The 19202-nt window shown below is 45.4% G+C and overlaps 1 protein-coding gene across 6 annotated transcripts in view; it reads left to right on the top strand.

Moving 5' to 3' along the window:
• The window catches only part of Zip99C (Zinc transporter Zip99C), a 55460-nt gene that overhangs the window by 9189 nt on the left and 27069 nt on the right, over positions 1–19202 (top strand). For 4 of the 6 annotated variants that reach the window (XR_012886833.1, XM_037427024.2, XM_037427022.2 and 1 more), the window contains exon 3: positions 12496–12692. Coding sequence is in view for 5 of the 6 variants with exons in the window: in XM_037427024.2 (XP_037282921.2) it covers positions 12496–12692 (197 nt within the window). In the remaining variant the exon portion in view is untranslated. The remainder of the gene's footprint in view (positions 1–12495; positions 12693–19202) is intronic. The other 2 variants (XM_037427023.2, XM_037427020.2) reach the window with 1 other exon arrangement.

Genomic DNA, 19202 nt, shown 5'->3' with positions numbered 1-19202 from the left:
TCGCACTCCCTTTGTTAGTCCTCTGTTTTGCGATGCTGGCATATATACGACCTGACTTCGCAAACGTTTCATACATCTTGTTCGAAATCTATTAATAGCCGAACTTTTTCAAGTACGCTTCGCTTCTCCGTCCTATGGCTGGAAAATAACTCCCTGTTAAAAAGGCCATGTGACAAAAATCAAGCGTGTCCCACTCCAAGTGTCATTCAGGCCTCACTATTGTGCAGTCAGAATTATAGAAGCACTTTTCATACTTCCTCAGTTACGAAAGAATTTCTGTTTTTTTTTTGTAAATATAAAAGTGCGAAAAGAATTGCGTGAAAAACGGAAGTGTGAAAACAATATGAAAGTGTGAAAACATCTCCAATCGTTTGTTTACGAAATAATTATTGCTTTAATAATCCATGGTGGTACTTACGCGGAATATCACCATCATCATCATCATCATCCTGACTACGCCCACTGCAAAGGCCTCTTCCATCATCAGCCAATCAACTTGGTCCTGTGCTTTCTGCTGCCGCGTTATACTTGCGAACTTTTTAATCTCATCGGCCCACCTATCTCTCTGTCTTCCTTTCTTGCGTTTGCCTTCCCTGGAAATTCAGTCAGCTAGCTACCCTTAATGACCAGTGGTTATCCTGCCTACATGCTGAATGCCCGGCCCATGTCAATTTCTTGTTCTTGATTTCAACTATATTCTTAACTCTGGTTTCAACTATGATATTCTTAATTCCTTGGCATTACTGTCTGTTTGATCTCATTAATATTGTGTTAAAACACGGAAAAACGAGCCCTTAGGTATATACACTTCTTTCCCTTATATATATATATATATATATATATATATATATATATATATATATATATATATATATATATATATATATATATATATATATATATAATGTGGCAGCCCTGCTGTCAAACGCAACTTCGAGCAACCTGGTCCAAGAAGACTGACGTACACAGCTTCGTCGGGACGGTGTACTCGCCCTGAAAGCCTGAACCCATCAAGTGTGGACCCGGTGAACTTAAGTTGACCCGCAAGCTCTTATCATTTATTGATGAATCAGTTCTGCGGACGCACGAAAAATGGAGGAAGGCCCGTGGAATAGATGCTATCCAACTGTTCGTAACGAATGACAGTTTATTATTATTATTATTATTATTATTATTATTATTATTATTATTATTATTATTATTATTATTATTATTATTATCATTATCATTAAAGAATATAGGTTTGAGGGATCTGTTGGTTAGGCATACGATTGTTTCAGCCTAGAGCGCCGAGAAAAAGTGTTGACTGGATGCTTAGTACCCAGCATTTCCCCTGCCTTGTTTCGCGATGTCATGTCATCCATTGAACGTGTGATTTCGACCCATAGTGAGCACAGAATTATTGTTCTGGGTGACTTCAGTGTTCCTGCAGCTGACTGGAGCACGCTTACCTTTTTCTCATTATAATCACTTCATCGAAAAAAAGTGCAACCTGCTCTCTGATTTTCTGGCGTTTAATTCTCTACTGCAACATAACACAGTCGTCAATTGCAAAGACAACGTCTTGGACCTCTGTCTGTCAAACGATCAACCCGCTCAAGTTTCACGCTCCGACATCTCTCTTGTTCGTCCTGACAAATCCACCCACCACTTAGTGTAAGATTATTTGTATGTGCCGACACTACGAGCTACAGCAGTCATTTTAACCATTCTCCAAGATTTGCTTTCAAGAGAGGTGACTGCATGGGCTTTTATCATTAGTTGCCAACCGTTGATGGGTCACATGTTACTGACAAACAAAATGTCGATGACGAAGTTGAGCATTTTGCGGTTTATACAGCAAAATACACCTAAACATGGGTTTCCCCTGAACTTACAAGTGCACTGAAGTATAAAGGTCGCGCGCACAAGAAAGCTAAATGTTCTCCGTTCAGCAAATGGAAGGAAGGGGTCAGCTTTTTCCGAGCTCTCTTTGAGCGCCCACAAAAACGGGGCCACAGTTCATATATCGCATTATCAGAAAAAAATATCTTTCTGACTGAATATGTTTCCGTAAAAGGAATTTAGTTCGCCTGCGAGGAGTATGAGCCTCTTTCCCAACGGTGCTGCTCTACGTTGCGGAATAGAGAAAAAACAGTGATCACGTGTCTGACATGAAGGAATATTTATCCGGTCCTCCGGTGTGGCAGCCCGTAACCCCGTCAGGCCACAGTCTCACTTTTTCTTTATCTTATCGTAGGCCTCGATCGCTCGTATATACACACCGAGACTAGTGCCAGCACCATCTATGTAGCATTTTCAGGTGGTCTCACCTCTCACCACTTTCCTTTAGGCAAGGACGCTTGAATGTTATGGAAGGGGCAAATATCGTAAAGCTGTCACGTTGACATCGTGGAACACCGCCACGTGTTTCAAAACGTGCAGTGTAAGAGTGACTTGGATTCTAGTGAAGGTTGCTATGGAGAAATGCCTTCGTCGTCAGAATTCGTGATTGCGCGTCTTTGGCGCGCTTCTTCTGTTGTGTCACGTAATCCAGCGCGCCTACGTTGCAATGCTTAATAGCGCTTCCACTTGGTCATGAAACTGCCGTCGAAGAATGTGCTTTTCATGGGCAGTATGATTTTATTGTCGGCAGGCTTGTGCTACATATCCGTGATTGTTTGGCGCCCTTATGTTGTGGCATTGAAGTAATAGAAAATTAATAACTACTTTAAAGGGCTGACTTAATTCGTATTTGGTACGATTGTGTGTCTATAGCGGAGGAAAGGAAAGAAGCCACCCACGGCTTTAAACTGCCTGTTTGCGACAGCCTTATTGAACATTGATTTCCGTATTTCGTGTCTATATTATGCATTCGGACTTCGTTTTTGACGGAAATCAGGCTGAGCAGTCCTATAGGTGCACGAAAAGGAGCTACATGTTTACCGTGTTTATGTCTATATCGTTATTTCGGTGCTCCGCATAAAATGCACTGGAGGCAGAACAGTATATTATCCGTTTTTTTTTTTTAGAAAATCCCGCGTTCTTGAAATAGACCCTAGAAATGTAAAGCAAGGATGTATTCACGCTTGACTGTTTAATTTTTCCATAGTGCTTATAAATGTATACCTGCATTTCTTCGCAACATTTGAGTACGCACTTAATCAAAGGTGGTGCAGTTAGTCATGACATTTTTGCCGTGTGGCTCTACTTTATTGTTGTTAATAATAATTGTTGGGGTTTCACTTCCGAAAATAAGAAAAACAATGCACCATATGATTATATATAAAAGATGCCGTTGTGGAAGGCTCTGGAAATTTTGTCCGCCCGGGGTTCTTTAACGTGCACATAAATCTAAGCACGTGGGCGGCCTTAGAATTTTCGCCTCCACCGTAAATGCGGCCGGGATCCGATCCCGCTCTTGCGGATCAGCAGTCGAGTTTTATAACTATACTTGACCGCCTTTGCGGGTGTAACATTACTATAGTGTACGCAACTTCTTTTTTTTTTTCTCGATTGGGGTACTATTGATATCTATATGAATGAAAGAGCTTATCACACCGCATGCACTCGTTATTGCTAACCGCCAGGGCGTATTTCGCACGGGCATATAGCTTTAGATTACGATATGCAGCATCCCCCCGAAAGCCACCAATCTTACACTCGTATTGCTTGTGAACTTTTGAATATCTTTCCAAGACGATAAGGCTACATTATTCACGTTAAAAAGTTCGCCTTGCGTTCTTTCTTTGCATCGCCAATATTGCAGCTGTCTTCTCCGCCGCAATTAACTCGGTGATTTAATTTACCACAATTCCCGGACGGTGGAAAGATATTACCAAGTGGTTCCTTAAATATACATGCATAATCATTATTGCTCGCATAATTACCTGCCGGAAATGTTATTATTGGCGATATCTGATAACAGTAGACTTACTTTCAGGTAATATAAACTGGATGTATCGTGTAGCTCACCGAGAACACTAGATGAATTTATCATTAAATATGTATCTCGGGGACCATAAAGATATGGTGATATAGCGGGATGATAAAGAGGGGAGGTGTATAGAGGGAAGAACGGCCAGTCATCATCTGGTGACTAGCTGGTGACTAGAAATTCGTTTATGGTCTAGCGAAATGCAAACCCTTCATTTCGTTTCATTTTTTTACCGTTTCCAACGGGAAACATCAGTAGCCAATACAAATATTAAATAACAGTTTACTTCGTTTGCAGTAGCCCACGCCTGGGAACAATATTTGCGTTGTGAATACATTGCGAACATATTGAAAATTCACATTTTTATTGAATTAGCGGGAAATATTGAGCAGAAACTATTTGTTCCGTGTCTTTTCTCCAGAATTTGTTGCCTCTGCGCAACAACTCATTTTACGTGCAGCAGAATCATTCGAGGCATTTCATTGTTAATACTCGATCGTCTCTCCCTCGAGACTCCAATAAGTGTTGTTGGCTCTCGTGCATTCAGAATTTCGAGAGGAATATTCCACAACTTGGCTATGATGCTTTACGACCTAAGAATAAATAAAAGCTCCGCCCACATTCATAGCCTTGCCCGCCGCGGTTGTCTAGTGGCTAAGGTACTCGGCTGCTGACTCGCAGGTCGCGGGATCCAATCCCGGCTGCACTTCGATCGATGGAGGCGGAAATGTTGTAGGGCCCGTGTGCTTGGATTTGGGTGGACGTTAAAGAACCCCAGGTGGTCGAAATTTCCGGAGTTCTCCACTACGGCGTCTCTCATAATCATATGGTGGTTTCGGTACGTGAAACTTTACATATCAATCAATCACATACATAGCCTTCCTTCGCAAAAAAAGGAAAAAAAAGAGAGAAAGAATGGTCAGATCCGTCACGTTGGTTTCATAGTTATGTGGCCTTCCACTACGGTGTGCACCTCCTAATTACATCGTGGTTTGGGATATGCGTTAAACCCTAGCAGTTATTATAAAAATAATTTTCATGGATTTTTCTGACGTAATGCCGTACAGCTGCACGTTTGTGTCGCTATTTTTAGCTGGCCAACTTGAGCGTTCCGACTAATTTTATCGAATATCTTGACGTCAGCGCTCAGCCGAAAATGATATGCAGTCAAAAAACGACGACAAAAGAAGCTTAGTTTTGTGGGGGGGGGGGGGGGGGACTTGTATTTCTCGTTATCGTACACGCACTCGAAATTTCTAATATTTATATACGCACACCCATATAAATATATAAAAACGCCTCCATAACAAAGCGCATTCGAACAGATTGGCGGTTTGGCGAGACAGTTCAGGTCACTGCGCATGCGCATGACGCGCGCGCCGAGGCGGCAACCGGCAACGCAAAGCGCCACTCGAGATGGCCCCTGAATCCGCATATGCCGGCGTATACGTGCCATCGGCCGGCCTCGACGGCTTTGCTTCTGTTTCTCTTTTCCCCCCTGGCACGCTGATGGACGACGTGCTCCGCTGTATTTGACCAGCGAGAGACATTTATCTTTCCTTCGTTTCTTGCCGTATGCTGGTCGAGCCAATAATAGAGGACGGCGAGAATGAAAAAAAAAAAATGAAATGGGTCTTTACGCAGTTACAACATGCCAATGGTGGACGCGTCGGACGGTGCCGCCTTGACCGTATTTCTGGCTCCGTGGCGCTTTTTTGTTTTTGTATGTTAGCTTCTTTGCGCACCGCGCGCATTTGGCCGAGCGTGGTGATGTTTTGCAGACGTCCACACATCCTCCCCTTCTCGCCGCCTGGGCACGGCCGCTCTGGAGGCCCTGGAAGTAGCACTCGAAAGCTGAAACTCGACTGAAGGGACGGCAGGCAGGAGGCTGCTTTCGAAACGGGGCATGTTTCGAGGGTAGGTTATCTCCACGGTAGGCCTTTCGCGCGCAGCGATTGTATAAACAGAGGCTGCGCCCAGATTATCAAGACGTTACATGTTTCATGATACGGGTCACGTGTCGAAAAGCCGGCGCGAAGTACTTTAATAGAGCTGGAAAAAATATCACGTGAACCACAAAGACGAAGTGAACGCGAGCTCGCGCGCATGGAGCCGCAGGTGCGTGTGTTATTATTCGCGCACATGTTTTTTTTTTTTTTGTTAGGGGGCGAAGCTTCTAAAGCCGTGGGCTTGTCCTTCCTAGCTCGTGGTACGTGACTGCCTAATTCGATGACTCGCCCAGCTGGTGCGGACATACATACATACATACATACATACATACATACATACATACATACATACATACATACATACATACATACATACATACATACATACATACATACATACATACGGATGGACGGACGGACGGACAAACGGATAGTGGAGGGCTCCGGAAATTTCGACCACCTGGGGTTCTTTAACGCGCACCCAAATCTGAGCACACGGGCCTGCAGCATTTTCGGCTCCGTCGAAAATGCAGCCGCCACAGCCGGGATTCGATCCCGCGACGTGCGGGTCAGCAGCCGAGTATCTTAGCCACCTGACCACTGTGGCGGGGCGCGATTTTACTGTTGCTACTAGTGCTTTTGGTACCACACCTGTATATGGCCCATAACTTGGGACTCTAGCATTTTGTAAATAAATAAATAAATATGATCCCCTGGTGCAGAAGACGTCGTGGAAAGTATAAAAAAGTCGCAGCTTTGCCTGAATACATAGAGAGTGAATGCAATAGCATCAAATTTTTATGTCATACAAAGTAAGGCTGGCCGCTAACTGATTTCACATAACTCTACGAAGTGCTGGCATAAGGGAATTAACATGGCCGCTCCGGCGAGCGAAGTGGCTTTCGTGCTGCTGTCACCTCGACCCAGAGCAATTGGTGAGATGTACTAGGGGGCTATCTGTGTCTGTTGAGTTTTTTTTTTATCAGAGTTCACAGTTTCTGGCCGAGTGATGGCAGAAAGTGGGAATTCATTGATTTATCACTATCAGCCCTTCCATTCATGCATTAATTGTAGCTTAAAGGGGCCCTGAAACAATTTTTGAGTAATCATGGAAATAATTAATGGGAAAAGCGGATTGCCTCACAAATTCAACGCCGCAAAAAATTTAAGAATCCGCGCAGTACGAACGGAGATACGAAGATTTGTCACACGCTGCAATCGCACTCTCTCTTCTCTCGTCCTGACGAAAGTGCTGGAAGCTAAGCAGGGAGACATGGCAGGGGTAAACAAAAAAACTTCATGCGCGCCTCGTGACCTTGAGCACATTTTTTTCTTTTTTTTTTTCGAATAAGTGGTTTTTTCGGTGCGAACGTGCGCACGCGTGGACAAGTGACGGCCTCCCGCGGCGATCTCTGTAATAACCGAGCGCGCCATGTTCAAATGAGCCAATGGCTGATAGATGGGCTTATTGCGTGATTTGTCGAGGGAAGAGAAAGCAATTTTTTTTGCCGACTTTGATAATTTATTGTGAATTCCAGGCCGCGTGCTGCGCTATAATATTCGGCTCGCGTGTTGTCGGGAGCCTCCACGGCGGCATTTTCCGACCATGCTTAAAAAGTGTTGCAGGGCCCCTTTGATTTTGGTCATATACATGTAATGTCTACAGTACTGAGAAGGCACACGTTCATTTCTCGTACCAAAGTTACTTTTACTGCGATACTAATTAGTATATTAGCCCCGAGAGCGAACACTGGCGTCGCTGTGGTCGCGGCGATATGACGTCACGGCAAGGACGCCTTCTCCTCCGCCGCTCGTCTACTTTTTCTCCGCCCTCCGCGTACCCGCTCTTTCGCGATGATGTTGTGTGATTACTCCTCAATTGCGTGACGCGAATCTCCCAAGACACAAAGTGAAAGAGTTCGTAACTAGTGAAAGTTATCGAGGCTGTAAAAAAGTTTTCATAATTTACCTTAGAATAGACAGACTCCCGTCCGAACGAAAGAATTGCTGTGACTGAAAATTGTCGTTTCTGTTGCGTGCACCAAGGAATGGGTGCTATAGGAAAATATGCTAAGCGGTGCTAACGCGATTACTACTAAAGGCATAGAGTCCGGTATGAGAACATGTGTGCTTCGAAGTATCACAAATGAAAATAATACACTGTGTTTTACCGTACACATTACGCCTGCATCTGCGAATAATACAACCGATTTGACAGAAATAATTGCGATTTCGTTAACCGGAGAATTTACATGAATTTGACTGCCGTTAGCAGAAACTTTACATATTCGCGAAAATAAACGAGATAGTACTGTCGCACACACAACGATTTCGGGATTGTTGGGATGTGACCGTTTACTCGGACCACGTGTAGTACATGTTTCTTCTTGACAGCTGCCAGGCATTGTGTATTCATATACACTGATTTGCGTGAAATGCTGGGGTGACCTACCGCCGCGTCACAAACAGTAGTGTTCACTTCACGTGGGAGCACCGCTGATAGCAACGATTCCAACACAAACGCCAGGAAGTTGAAACGAACATTTTCGATGGCGCAGTCCGCGACGTGGCCCAAGTAATAATTAAACAACCTTCGCCTCGATGAGGCGACGACTGGTACCGTACGTCATGTCCACGTACAGGTAATCAACTGCAAGAAAAATTAATTTAAAAGGTGGATAACCAAACTGGTAGTCACGAGTGCGACAGCGCCGTTGCTACGATTCTGCACGAAGACAGAATCTGACAGCAATGAAAATCATCGCTCATAACCTCAACCACACTTTACCTCAATAATTTCTGTGAAATGAAGCTTCAAAATTATTGCCAGAGAAACATGAAACTGAACAACGTGTTGGCTGGATAGTACACGCGAAAAACGGACACAACGGCGGCAGTGCGTGGTATTCTAGGGCGAGCGTATTCGAGATATTTTGTGAGATTCAATAATGCACGCGAGCGCGGGGATTAATAGGCACACCGGCGAAAGCATTCTTTGTAGATACGTGGATTCCTCTAATACAATTAACCCTAGAGGAGGGGAAACTCTCATTTCTTTTGTAGGAATCGCCCATGAACGGCCCGACCTAATAATGTAAATATTGTGTCTTGCATCTCAAAATGACATGACAAAAGGTGTTAACAGTGCATAGAACGATTAGGAAAAAGACGAGACAACAGCCTGCGCTGTTAACACTTTCTGAAATGAATCCCCAACAACTTGCCCAATTGCGTCAACCCTTTCAAATGGACATGAATATGCGCCAATGACCGAGGTTGTTCACCCCCCCCCCCCCCCCTCCCGAAATGTGGCTGCCATGGCCGGGAAAAGAATCCATCATCGGGGTTAGCAGAGCGACACAGACCTTTCCATCCCTTTCACATTGCTTACGACGGAGCGCGCGATTGTGCACCAGTAAGAGTAAACATTTACTGTTTTACCCGAGAACATTACCGATCCTGTTCTCGTCATTCGTGTGCAGCTTGAGACGAGCAGAAAGCGAGCGCTGACAGCGCAACAGTGCACAAAGCGAGCGCATCATTATGTAGGCGCGCGGCGGTGGGCATCGAAGAGTCCGTGCAGTGACGTCACCCATGCCTCCCACCAGGAGACGCCATTACAACTTCTCGGGGCTAATGATGACGCTCTCGGCTGTTTTATGTGCGAAGCAGCTCTTTGACCAGCCTAGCTGTGTAGCCTGTGTAACGCTGTCCCTCCGTCTGCACCGCTCCCCTCGCCGCAGGTGTTGGAGCGGTGCCAAGTAGCTCACGCCCTCCTAGCAGTGCGCGGTGACGTTTCTCCCCCTCGCCTGCCGCGCGCTTGCCGCTTGTCAGATCTCTCTCGCCTCACCATCTCCACCGCTCCCAACGCTCGAGCCCACTCCGCAGGTGGGCATCATCTCACCCGCGCTGCCTCTCTCCATCTGTCAGCGAGAAGCCGCGAGCCGGCGGGCGCCCGCGCTGCACGCGCCTCTTGAATAGCGCGCCGCTGCTTGCCGCGTGATCGCGCCGACGGGCGGAGCGCCGTTGCGGCATGCTTCCCGCTAGTGTGCGCGTACCTTTCCCGGCTGTCGCCGGCGTTGGGAGGGTTATCGAAGCCGATCGTGTTCGCGAATGGCGACGTCAACAGCGATGGTGTGCGAGGTCCAGGGAAGACCAGCGACACCGACGAGGTGCGAGTCAAGAACACCGATACAGCTCGCGGATAAGACCGACGAGAAACGAGCCAAAGAAGCTGAGAGCAAGCGTCTTCAACGCGTCCAGCCTCCCGTGTCTTTGCGTTTCAAACATTTACTCGAGTGAACACTACACTGAGTTTCGCTTCAAACCGTTCTTCCAGCACCTGCGTTGACGCCCGTTTCAACCGGGTCAACGCCGTGCGCACCGCGGCTGCTTCGCATCCCATCAGGGAGATGGTCCATAGTTTTTTTTTTTTTTTTTTGCTGTCGCTGTCATGTCCAGTATATGTATGTGTATGTATATACGATAAAAGCTCATTCATTCGGTTTTCACGGGACCGGACAAACTGTTCCAATTAATTGAATTATCAAAAGTATCAAGAGAACAACAAATATCTGTTTCACTGATGCACTTTCATTTTCTTCAAAAATAAGTAAATTCATTAGGTTTGCATAACAGCTGTACAAAAGCCACGATTCGCGTCATTTACGACTTCGTTCACAATGTCAATGTGGCTCAAAACCTTGTGTTCTTAGCTGAAAAGTGCTCTGAACCCACACCTTATTTCGTACCAATGATGTTGTTGTGGAGGGTGACCATGTCTTCTCTGGAAGCCCGCGACCGTTTTGGTTGACAATGAAAGCCATTTTTGCTGCTTTATGTCACATAGTTACAGTGCTTTGTGCTTGGCGCGCTCCAAAGAGCATTCGAATTAGCGGGATTGCAGCCAAATATGGCTGAATTAGTGAGAGTTAGATGCCATTGATTAATGTATATGCTAGCAAGGACTAGAGTATATGTCTGAATCAATAAATTTTCTGAATTAAGAAGTGTTGAATTAACAAGCTTTTACTTTATATTTAAAAGGCTCAAAGAAGATAATTTGGAAGACATTTTCTCAAGCGCCTACCGGGGATTTGAACCTGTGACCTTTTCGCTCCACAGTGCATGGCATTAGGCGAATTGGCCATGAAACATACATCCTTTAATATACCAACGGCGAGCTATTTATGTACATCAAAGAGATGGCGCGAATGGCACACTTTTAAGGTCTTCGCTCCTCTCTGTTTGCACCAGAGTGTTGGTGCACATGTGCCTGCTACCTGTATTGCCACATGGTCTCCACTGTGTGTGCGCTTGTCATGTGGAAGGGGTGGTTTAAACATTTTGTGCTTTCATTCTCAAAGTTTGTGTTGAAGTTACAGAGTGCATGAAAGTCACTTTGCTCGCTGCAGTGACTGCGTTTGCAAAAGGAGTGAGCTGCTAGTTAGAAGAGCCAAATCAGGGCAGTTGGTTGTGCATAGTCAAGACTTTCAGCATGCTACTCAAATACAGTGGAGTAACAACTGGTACAGTTTTCAAGCTTGTCCTGTGTATACCTTTGTGTTCGTTTAATGCATAGTTCTGTGTGTTAGTTCGTTATTAGCTGTTAGCTGTTATTAGCTGTTAGTTCGTGTGCATCCAGTGTGATGTTCTCTTTGCTTGAGCAGCACACTGCAAGTTTCAAGCTACTTGCTATTATTTGCGAGGCTTTCGAATATGCTGCTATAGCATTTATTGCTTCGCTGTTCAGGCGAAACTGTGACTCTTTACTGCCTTCACTCTGTACCCCCATTTATACAGTGCACCTGGGCCACAAATTTTATAAGCATAGTTTTGTTTTCTTTAGGACAAAAAATTTTTTCATGGCAAAGTACTATTTATTTATAGCACTCTGAAAGAAACAGTTGCATAGAATGGAAGTTATTTCGATTCCTTGAATAAAAAGGATGCTGTGTAAATGTCAATGCATGGTATGGAAACAAGAGTGATGGTGTATGATGCAAAGCGATGTAACCAAACAAAATGATGTAATCCAGATGAAACTAAAGTTCGAGGTTAGATGGGGTCTTGAAATGATGCATTCATTCAACAAGGAATGTCGTTGGAGTTTACATTTTGACAAAAGTACTTGTCTTTGTTAAGTGTGACTAGGATCTAGAGGTTACCCGAACAAAGACAAACACCCTCGTCGAAATATTTGTTCCATTAACTTTCCTTGTTCAGTGACTTCACATATCACTGAAGTAAGTAGACATGCTTTATTGCTCACGTTGGTGGACCATGTAGTTGCATGCCACCAACAGTTTAGTGGGCTTCATTATTTTTATTTTTCTTCCATCTTGTTGTTATTCCATGTTTCTTTTATAAAGCGAGAAGAGATTAATGCCTTATCACGATTCTATTTAATTGTAATGTGAACACAGGGACATAAAAAAAAGAAAAAAGAGTGGACAGATGAGTCCTAAATGGCATTTGTATGTCCTCTCATTTATTCTATCCCTGTGTCATTATGTATCTAATTCATCATTATGCTGCACTGAGAAGCCTACATGGTCATACTACTTGTCACTGTAGTTTCAATTTGACTGCTTATTAGTACGATTTCATGGTTAATCTGCCTGCTTGCAGCAGGTGCCGAGAGTCCCGCACAAGCACACTTGACACTCGGCCTGTGGGTGCTGTTGGGTGTCTTTACCTTCATCATACTCGAGCTGGTCTTCTCAGCCACAGGGCCCAATGTGGAGCAAACTTTTTCCCACTCTGATGTCAACCGGAATGGTCTTGACAAGCCAGTCTCAACAGTGCAAAGCTTCAAAGCCATTCACGTGAGCATGTTGCCCTCTTACCACGTGTGTGCATACGAAGAGGCAAGTGCCAGCCTCACCCTAATTACTTTCGTTGTGACGTGACACTGAGTCATTGTGTAGCTTGCATTAGTGCTGTGTTTTTTTCTCCTTAATCTTGCGCAGCGCTGGGTAGCCAATGGGACGCTTTTTAACCTCCCTGTGTGGAACTGGGAAGGATGGTGATCAAGTGAGCGCATCCAAGCAGGAAATTGGGAGGGGAAGGGGGCAGTGCAGGAGAGTGCAGCAAAGTTTACATCTCTTTCATAGTGAGTCTGCCATGGAGATGCCAAAGTCACAAAGCTCAGTGTGCTTTGCGCTGCAGAACTCACAAGAAAGCATTGCATGCCCGATTTTGCAAGTAATTTGCGGTGTTTCAGTGAACTGAGGGAGTTGAGGCAGTTGGCAGCTTTGTGTGACTGTCTCGGCCAGCATCCCCGGATTTCTGCTTGCCTAGTGTTGTAACTTGGAGAATGTCAAAGAAGAGAAGCAGCTTAATGCATTTGTTCACTTCTGCTTGCATTACTGATCAAACTAGCATTCTGAAAACCAGTGCTTGGAGTCATCTAGTGAGGTGTGCTCCTACTTACCTGAGGAAAAACTCATCATGCTCGTAATTTATTTAGCTTGCAAATGATCATGGCAATACTACATAGAGCCAATACAAATATTAGTGTATATAGCTTTATAAATTGCTATTTTCTACCCATGCTTCACTTTTTGGGTGAGTCTGACTTTTCCACACCTTCTCATTACATGCTTGAGCCAACTGGTAAGATGTCTAGTGCAGTGATGTTAGTCAGACTAGTTCATTTTAATTCACTGCGTAGTCTTTTGCTTATCTGTGCTATTCAACTTATAGGCCAAGATAAGCAGCAACAGTTATCAAGATGCAAGGGAATATTTATATTATAACAATATTTAGCATTGTAGCAACTGACTCGTGTGACCTGTCATTTTCTGTGAAGCTTTAGCTGTAGCTGTAGTGCACTGCTGTACAACTTTTCATCGTGACAGCCTTGTGAAATTACATTTAGATCATGTGCAACCTGAGAGCAAAAAGAGAAGGTGTAAAAGTAAATGACATGCACTCTAAGAAATAATTGAGTAAAAGGGTGTCTCTTTGTGCCACAACAATAATCGTCATCTTCTTGCGTTCCTTTTCTTGCATTATCACCACTTGCCTGGCACTTTCATGTCATGGATGACATGCATGTTATTAGCGTGGCATAGCATTCTTGATAGGAAAGTGGCCAGTGCTGAGTGTTCAAGAAAGGAAGCACAGGCAAGCTGGATCACAATTATTGTTGTGGGACAAAAAGACACCCATTTTACTTGATCATATTTTAGAGTGTGGGTATTGATAGGGAAAAAAAAGTACCAATAAAATTTTTCTGAAAAATTTTTACTGAACTTTACATACCAGATACATATTAATTAGATGCAAATTTGTGTTGTGTGAGGCAGTCAAAAGTTTAATTTGCATTTTTTTCTCAACCTAATGTGATTAGAATAGTGATTACAAAAATCAAATATTGAATCGAATAGGGCCCTGTTCTGCTTGGTCTTCAAATCGAAATACCACTATTCATAAGTACGCATTATTTGTAAATACTATCTCACAATATAAACTTCATATAAATCAATACTGAATTGGTGCACAGGTACAATAAATATCATTTCCACATGCATAATATAAGCGTAAAACATGAGAACTTGCATAATGCAACAGGCTATGTCATTTGGTTAGCTGGACTTTACCAAACATGCAACGATCATTTGTACTCTAAGAAGAGCTTATTTTGGTGTTCCGAAGACTCTTCTCATTCCTTCCTGATGGAACAATTTGTAGTCAATGCTAATATTATGAATTCTAAAGTGCAACTATGATATGATTTGAAGAAATGGCAGTTCATCATCTAAAACTGTCCACTACTCTATGTTCTAGATAGTACTCTTATCTAAGAATTGTAATCTTTTTCATGTGAAAAAGAAGACAACACGTGTCTTTGTTGACCTGTCGTCTTTGATAACGACATGGTGAGACATATAATATATTGGGCCTTTGCGATTTTCATGTCATCGACTGCTCCTACCTTACTGTTGCCATAGTCGGAGGCAGCAGTGTGATAAGCTGTAAGTAACTTGGAGTTTCGAAGTAGCCTCCTTGTTATCTGATTGTGCCGCCTCGTGCTGCAGCCTTGTAGTCGTCACATAGAATATACGTCTTCCACGGGAGTCAGACTTGATCACCCATGGATGTCAGCATGATCACTCTTGTTCATAACATTTTGTAGTAATTCCATTTCTATGGAGTTGAAATTCCAAAATCTTCCGGTTGCGTCGTCCAAATGCCCACCTTGCAAGTTTACAACCCTGGCTTCTGTGTTTGAAAGTCCTGGATTTTGGCACCACTTTGAAGAGACAGACCCCTTTGGTAGAGAACTTGAATGCTTTAATATGACAAAAAAACTCATCTTTGATCTGTGGGTATTCAGGCTAGGCCAAACGGGTCTCGAAGAACTGCCCCACTTGTGAGCACAGCAACTTCTTCACAAGTTGCAACAGTGGTTTTAATTGGCACAAAAAAAACCCCCAAAATTTTTATCATTACTACATGAAGCAAGTATTAAGTGGGTCTGTGTGGCTAAAAAAATGATTTTAGCCATTTTCAAAGTTAAGTTGTTTTGGATCGCTGGTTCAATAAAGAACATGCTCACCAACTTTGGTTATTATCTGTACAGAAAAGAATAAAGCGAGTTCTTTTTGCGAGACAGTGGTACATGTTTGCTGTCAAAAGCATCTCTGAAATGCTGTTTTCAAGACGCGATGCGAAGCTCTTAAAGAAGCCGAAGGCAAAGGCAATTCCCATGTTGGAACGTGCTTTTTTTGTGCCATTTAGTTAAGGTAGACCTTCTGTCGAGAGTACACTAGAGGACAAAGAAATAAATTTAAACCAGCAAACCTAAACTGAAGCTTGAATTGGCGAAAACATAGCTCAGGACCATCCAGCGCTGGTCTCATGCCAATTCTGAGTTACTCCAGCTGCATTAGGATGCTATTTAATTTATCTGTTTTTCCTCCTGCGAGCTCATTGCAATCAGCAGATGGCCTGTGTTGTGGGGAGGGAACACGTGTTGTGAGCAACATTCACGGCTTGAAACATGACAGTTGGATACAGTTGTCACAGTATAGTGTCATGTTGAAAAGGAAGTCTCTGACTGTGTAAAAGGTCCCTTTGGTTAATCTATTTTGACTGTAAAAATAAATAGCATGCAGTGAAATCTTAGTATTCATTTTTTTTTTTGGTTTGAACTTTTGGAGAGAAGGAGCCTGTTAGGAAAACTATCATTTCCTAACAGTTTCACTTATACCTGCGTACACAGTTGTTTCTTGACGGAAATTTTGTCAGGAACAAGATAAGGTCCTATTACCGTCAGCACAAACCTTTGCTTATCAGCTTTCGTGCAAACTCAAACAATGCAGAGCTTCGTACCACGGCGAAATTCAGTAAATGTAACGCCTAGTTGTAATGATCAGACTTGTAATATAGAGTGGTAAATACTCGAAGATGTTTTATACAAAGGCACCACAAAAAAAAAAGGAAAACAGTCGTCCATTTGCAGAACAAGACAACAAAACACAAAAAGGGTTAAGTTAACTTTAACAACCCCCCACCCCTTCCCTTTCGAAGAAAAAAAAAACACCGAGACTTATACCGCAGCTCAACGCTGCACGTCGGAAACCCGAAGGTAGGACAACAATTCCCGCAAACAGTAGTTGTTCAGGTTGTCGAACATGGTGGTATTCCTTTTCTTCCTCGTCCTCCTGACGCACACGATGTCTCTCTTGACGACTCCCGTTATTTGGAAGTAGTTTTCTTCGATAAACCGTTCCCCCTCCTTGATTAGCGCCGAGGCAGCAGGCCTACCCTGGTTGCCGTTCGACTTGGCAAGCTCCTGGAGAAAAAAAGAGGTGTCCTTGCACATCTCGAAGGCCTCCGCCAAGGCCTTACTGACATTCCTGGTCAGCGCAAACTCGATGGCCTGCATCATCATGCCCATGTTACGCCGGAGTCGCTGCCAGATCTCCAACGCTGGCAAACTGGTAGCCGAGTAGTTCATGCACATCATCTGGAGCGTGCAGTTCCGCTCCAGAGCAGCACTCACTATCTTCAGGCACGAATCCTCCCCCGTGGCCCGTCCCAACGTGATGCACGCAAGCGTGTTGTTACTCTCCAAGGCGGCAGCGATGGGCGTGCAAGCAGTCGACGTCAGGCTGCCGCCTTCCACGCTGAACCACCAGATGCTGCTGTTCCTGGCGATGCCGTTGAAAAGCCAGATGAGACAGGTGTTCTTCACCCTCTTGGTGATAGTCACCGCCTGGATCATCGTGATAGTCTCGAACAGGTGAGCCAGCGCCGTGCCGTCGTCTAGGTTGAGGTAGCAATTGATCTCGACCTCCTGGATGGATTTGTTCTGAGCTAGGGCGGCACACAACTGCTCGATCTCGGGCCCACACGTGCACACGCAGAAATACTGCAGAGTCTGAGTGAGCGGCAGCATGTGCGACAGCTGCTTCATGGCGGGCGTGCCCCACACGAACAGCTGAACACCGTGGATGGCAGTGTTGGCCGCGAAGGCTTCGGCAAATGCGTCGAGGTGCTTCCGCGGAGCGCCGCAGCTGGACTCTAGGGTCGCGTTCAACCTCACCAGAGTCCTGTTGCAGGCGATGAGCCTGCCCAACGCGGCCACACCTTCCTTGCCGAATCTGTTGGCGAACAGCGACAGCACCTTGAGCGACTAGTTGTCCATGACTGCCTCCGCGATGGCAACAATGCCTTCCTCGGATATCACATTCCCGCAAACGTGGAGCTCTTCAAGTTTCAAGTTCATCTTCAAGGTGGTCGCAAAGGCCACAGCGCCACTGGTGCCGATGGCGTTGTCTCGCAGGTCGAGCACCGAGAGTGAGGAGTTCGTTTTGAAAGTTTCGGCGAGAGCCCGGGCGCCCACGGGCCCGATGGAGTTGCTGGCGATACGAAGGGAAACGAGCGTGGTGTTCTCAGCTAGCGCGGCCGCTATGGCCACAGCTCTGTTGGCCTGCAGCTTGACCCGCTGTAGGGTGACCAACCTGAGAGTGGTGTTCCGTCGCAGCAGGGCTGCGAACTGCTTGGCACCCCGTATGCCAACGGTGTTGACTTCGAGCCGTAGATACTCGACGCTCTTGCTCTTTTCGAGCACCTTGAAGAGCAGGATGGTGTCGGCTACCTTGAAGCCAGTGTTGACTAGGGCCAGCTCGCGGAGAGTCGAGGTGACCTCGACATAGATGGAGATTGAGTGCACGTCACAGCGGCGCAACGGCATGTTGCACACTTGCACGCTGAGCGGCTTGGCCCGCCGCATTGCCTTGATGAAGGTATACATCTCGTCGCTGTCCATCGCCTGGCCGTCAATGTGGAACTGCTCGATGGAAGAGTTGGACGTCAGGTGCTGGATCACGGTCATCTTCATGCTGAACAGCTTGCCCGCGTAGCCGAAGTGCATGGAGTAGATACAACGGTGGGTTGCGAGAAGCTCGGCAAGGAACGTCATGCACACGGAGCCGTAGTCGTACATGCTCGGGTCGCAACGCGCAAACGTGTAGAGGGAAAGGCGCCCCGGGCGGTTCTCGCGCAGCTCCAAACCGATGTTCTCGAGGAAACTATTCGACACGCCGATGTTTCGAACCAGCCAGCAAAGCTGTCGCTTGGAAGTGGGCGAGTCGGCATCGGTGCAAGGGGCTCGCATGTCCAGGGAGTGTCGCCTAAAGTAGGCCTTCAGGCCGCGGCTGTAAGTCGGCTTCTTCATTTCCTGCGACTGCTTCTGCGGCCGCTTCCGCTTCAGGGTGGCTGACATGGCAACGCCGCCGCTGGCCGTCGGTGTCATCGGCCGAAAGACGCGGGCATCGGAGGCAGAGTGTGACGAGAGATGCATCCTCCTGGTTCACAAGCACGGCACAGGCTGCGTCCACCGATAAAGAAGAGGCAGACGCCACAGAACGCATGCCCGTGCAAGCCACTGGCTCGGTGAAAACGCGAAATTAGACTATGGCTCAACGTCAGCCTTTTTCAGAGCACCTCGAAGGGACACGCAGTGCGGCTCCTCTTCTTGTATCGACGCGCAGGCGAAATAAACAACAGCGAAGCTTGCAAGTAACAGCACGTGGAGCACGTTCTGAGGCGCCAATATTCATTCTCTTCGTCTTCAAACAAGCAGACAACTCGAGCAGCCATTCACGCTTGAAATTCGAGTGAGTCTTTCAGCAAGCCCGACGCGATGCCGAGTGCGAAACGGAGAGCGCCGTGTTGGAACGGCATAGCGATACTGTATTTTTTTAATCGCTGAATATTTCCTGACGTGAGAAAAATTTCAGATGTCTGACATGCAATGACAATGGGACAAGATTATCTTCGAGTTTAGTGATATTTTTACCAAAACATCGAAAAAAAAATAT

This window comes from Rhipicephalus microplus, chromosome X (genome assembly GCF_043290135.1).
Source record: "Rhipicephalus microplus isolate Deutch F79 chromosome X, USDA_Rmic, whole genome shotgun sequence".
NCBI classification, from domain to species: Eukaryota; Metazoa; Arthropoda; class Arachnida; order Ixodida; family Ixodidae; genus Rhipicephalus; species Rhipicephalus microplus.
This window is presented reverse-complemented; position numbering and strand designations above follow the sequence as displayed.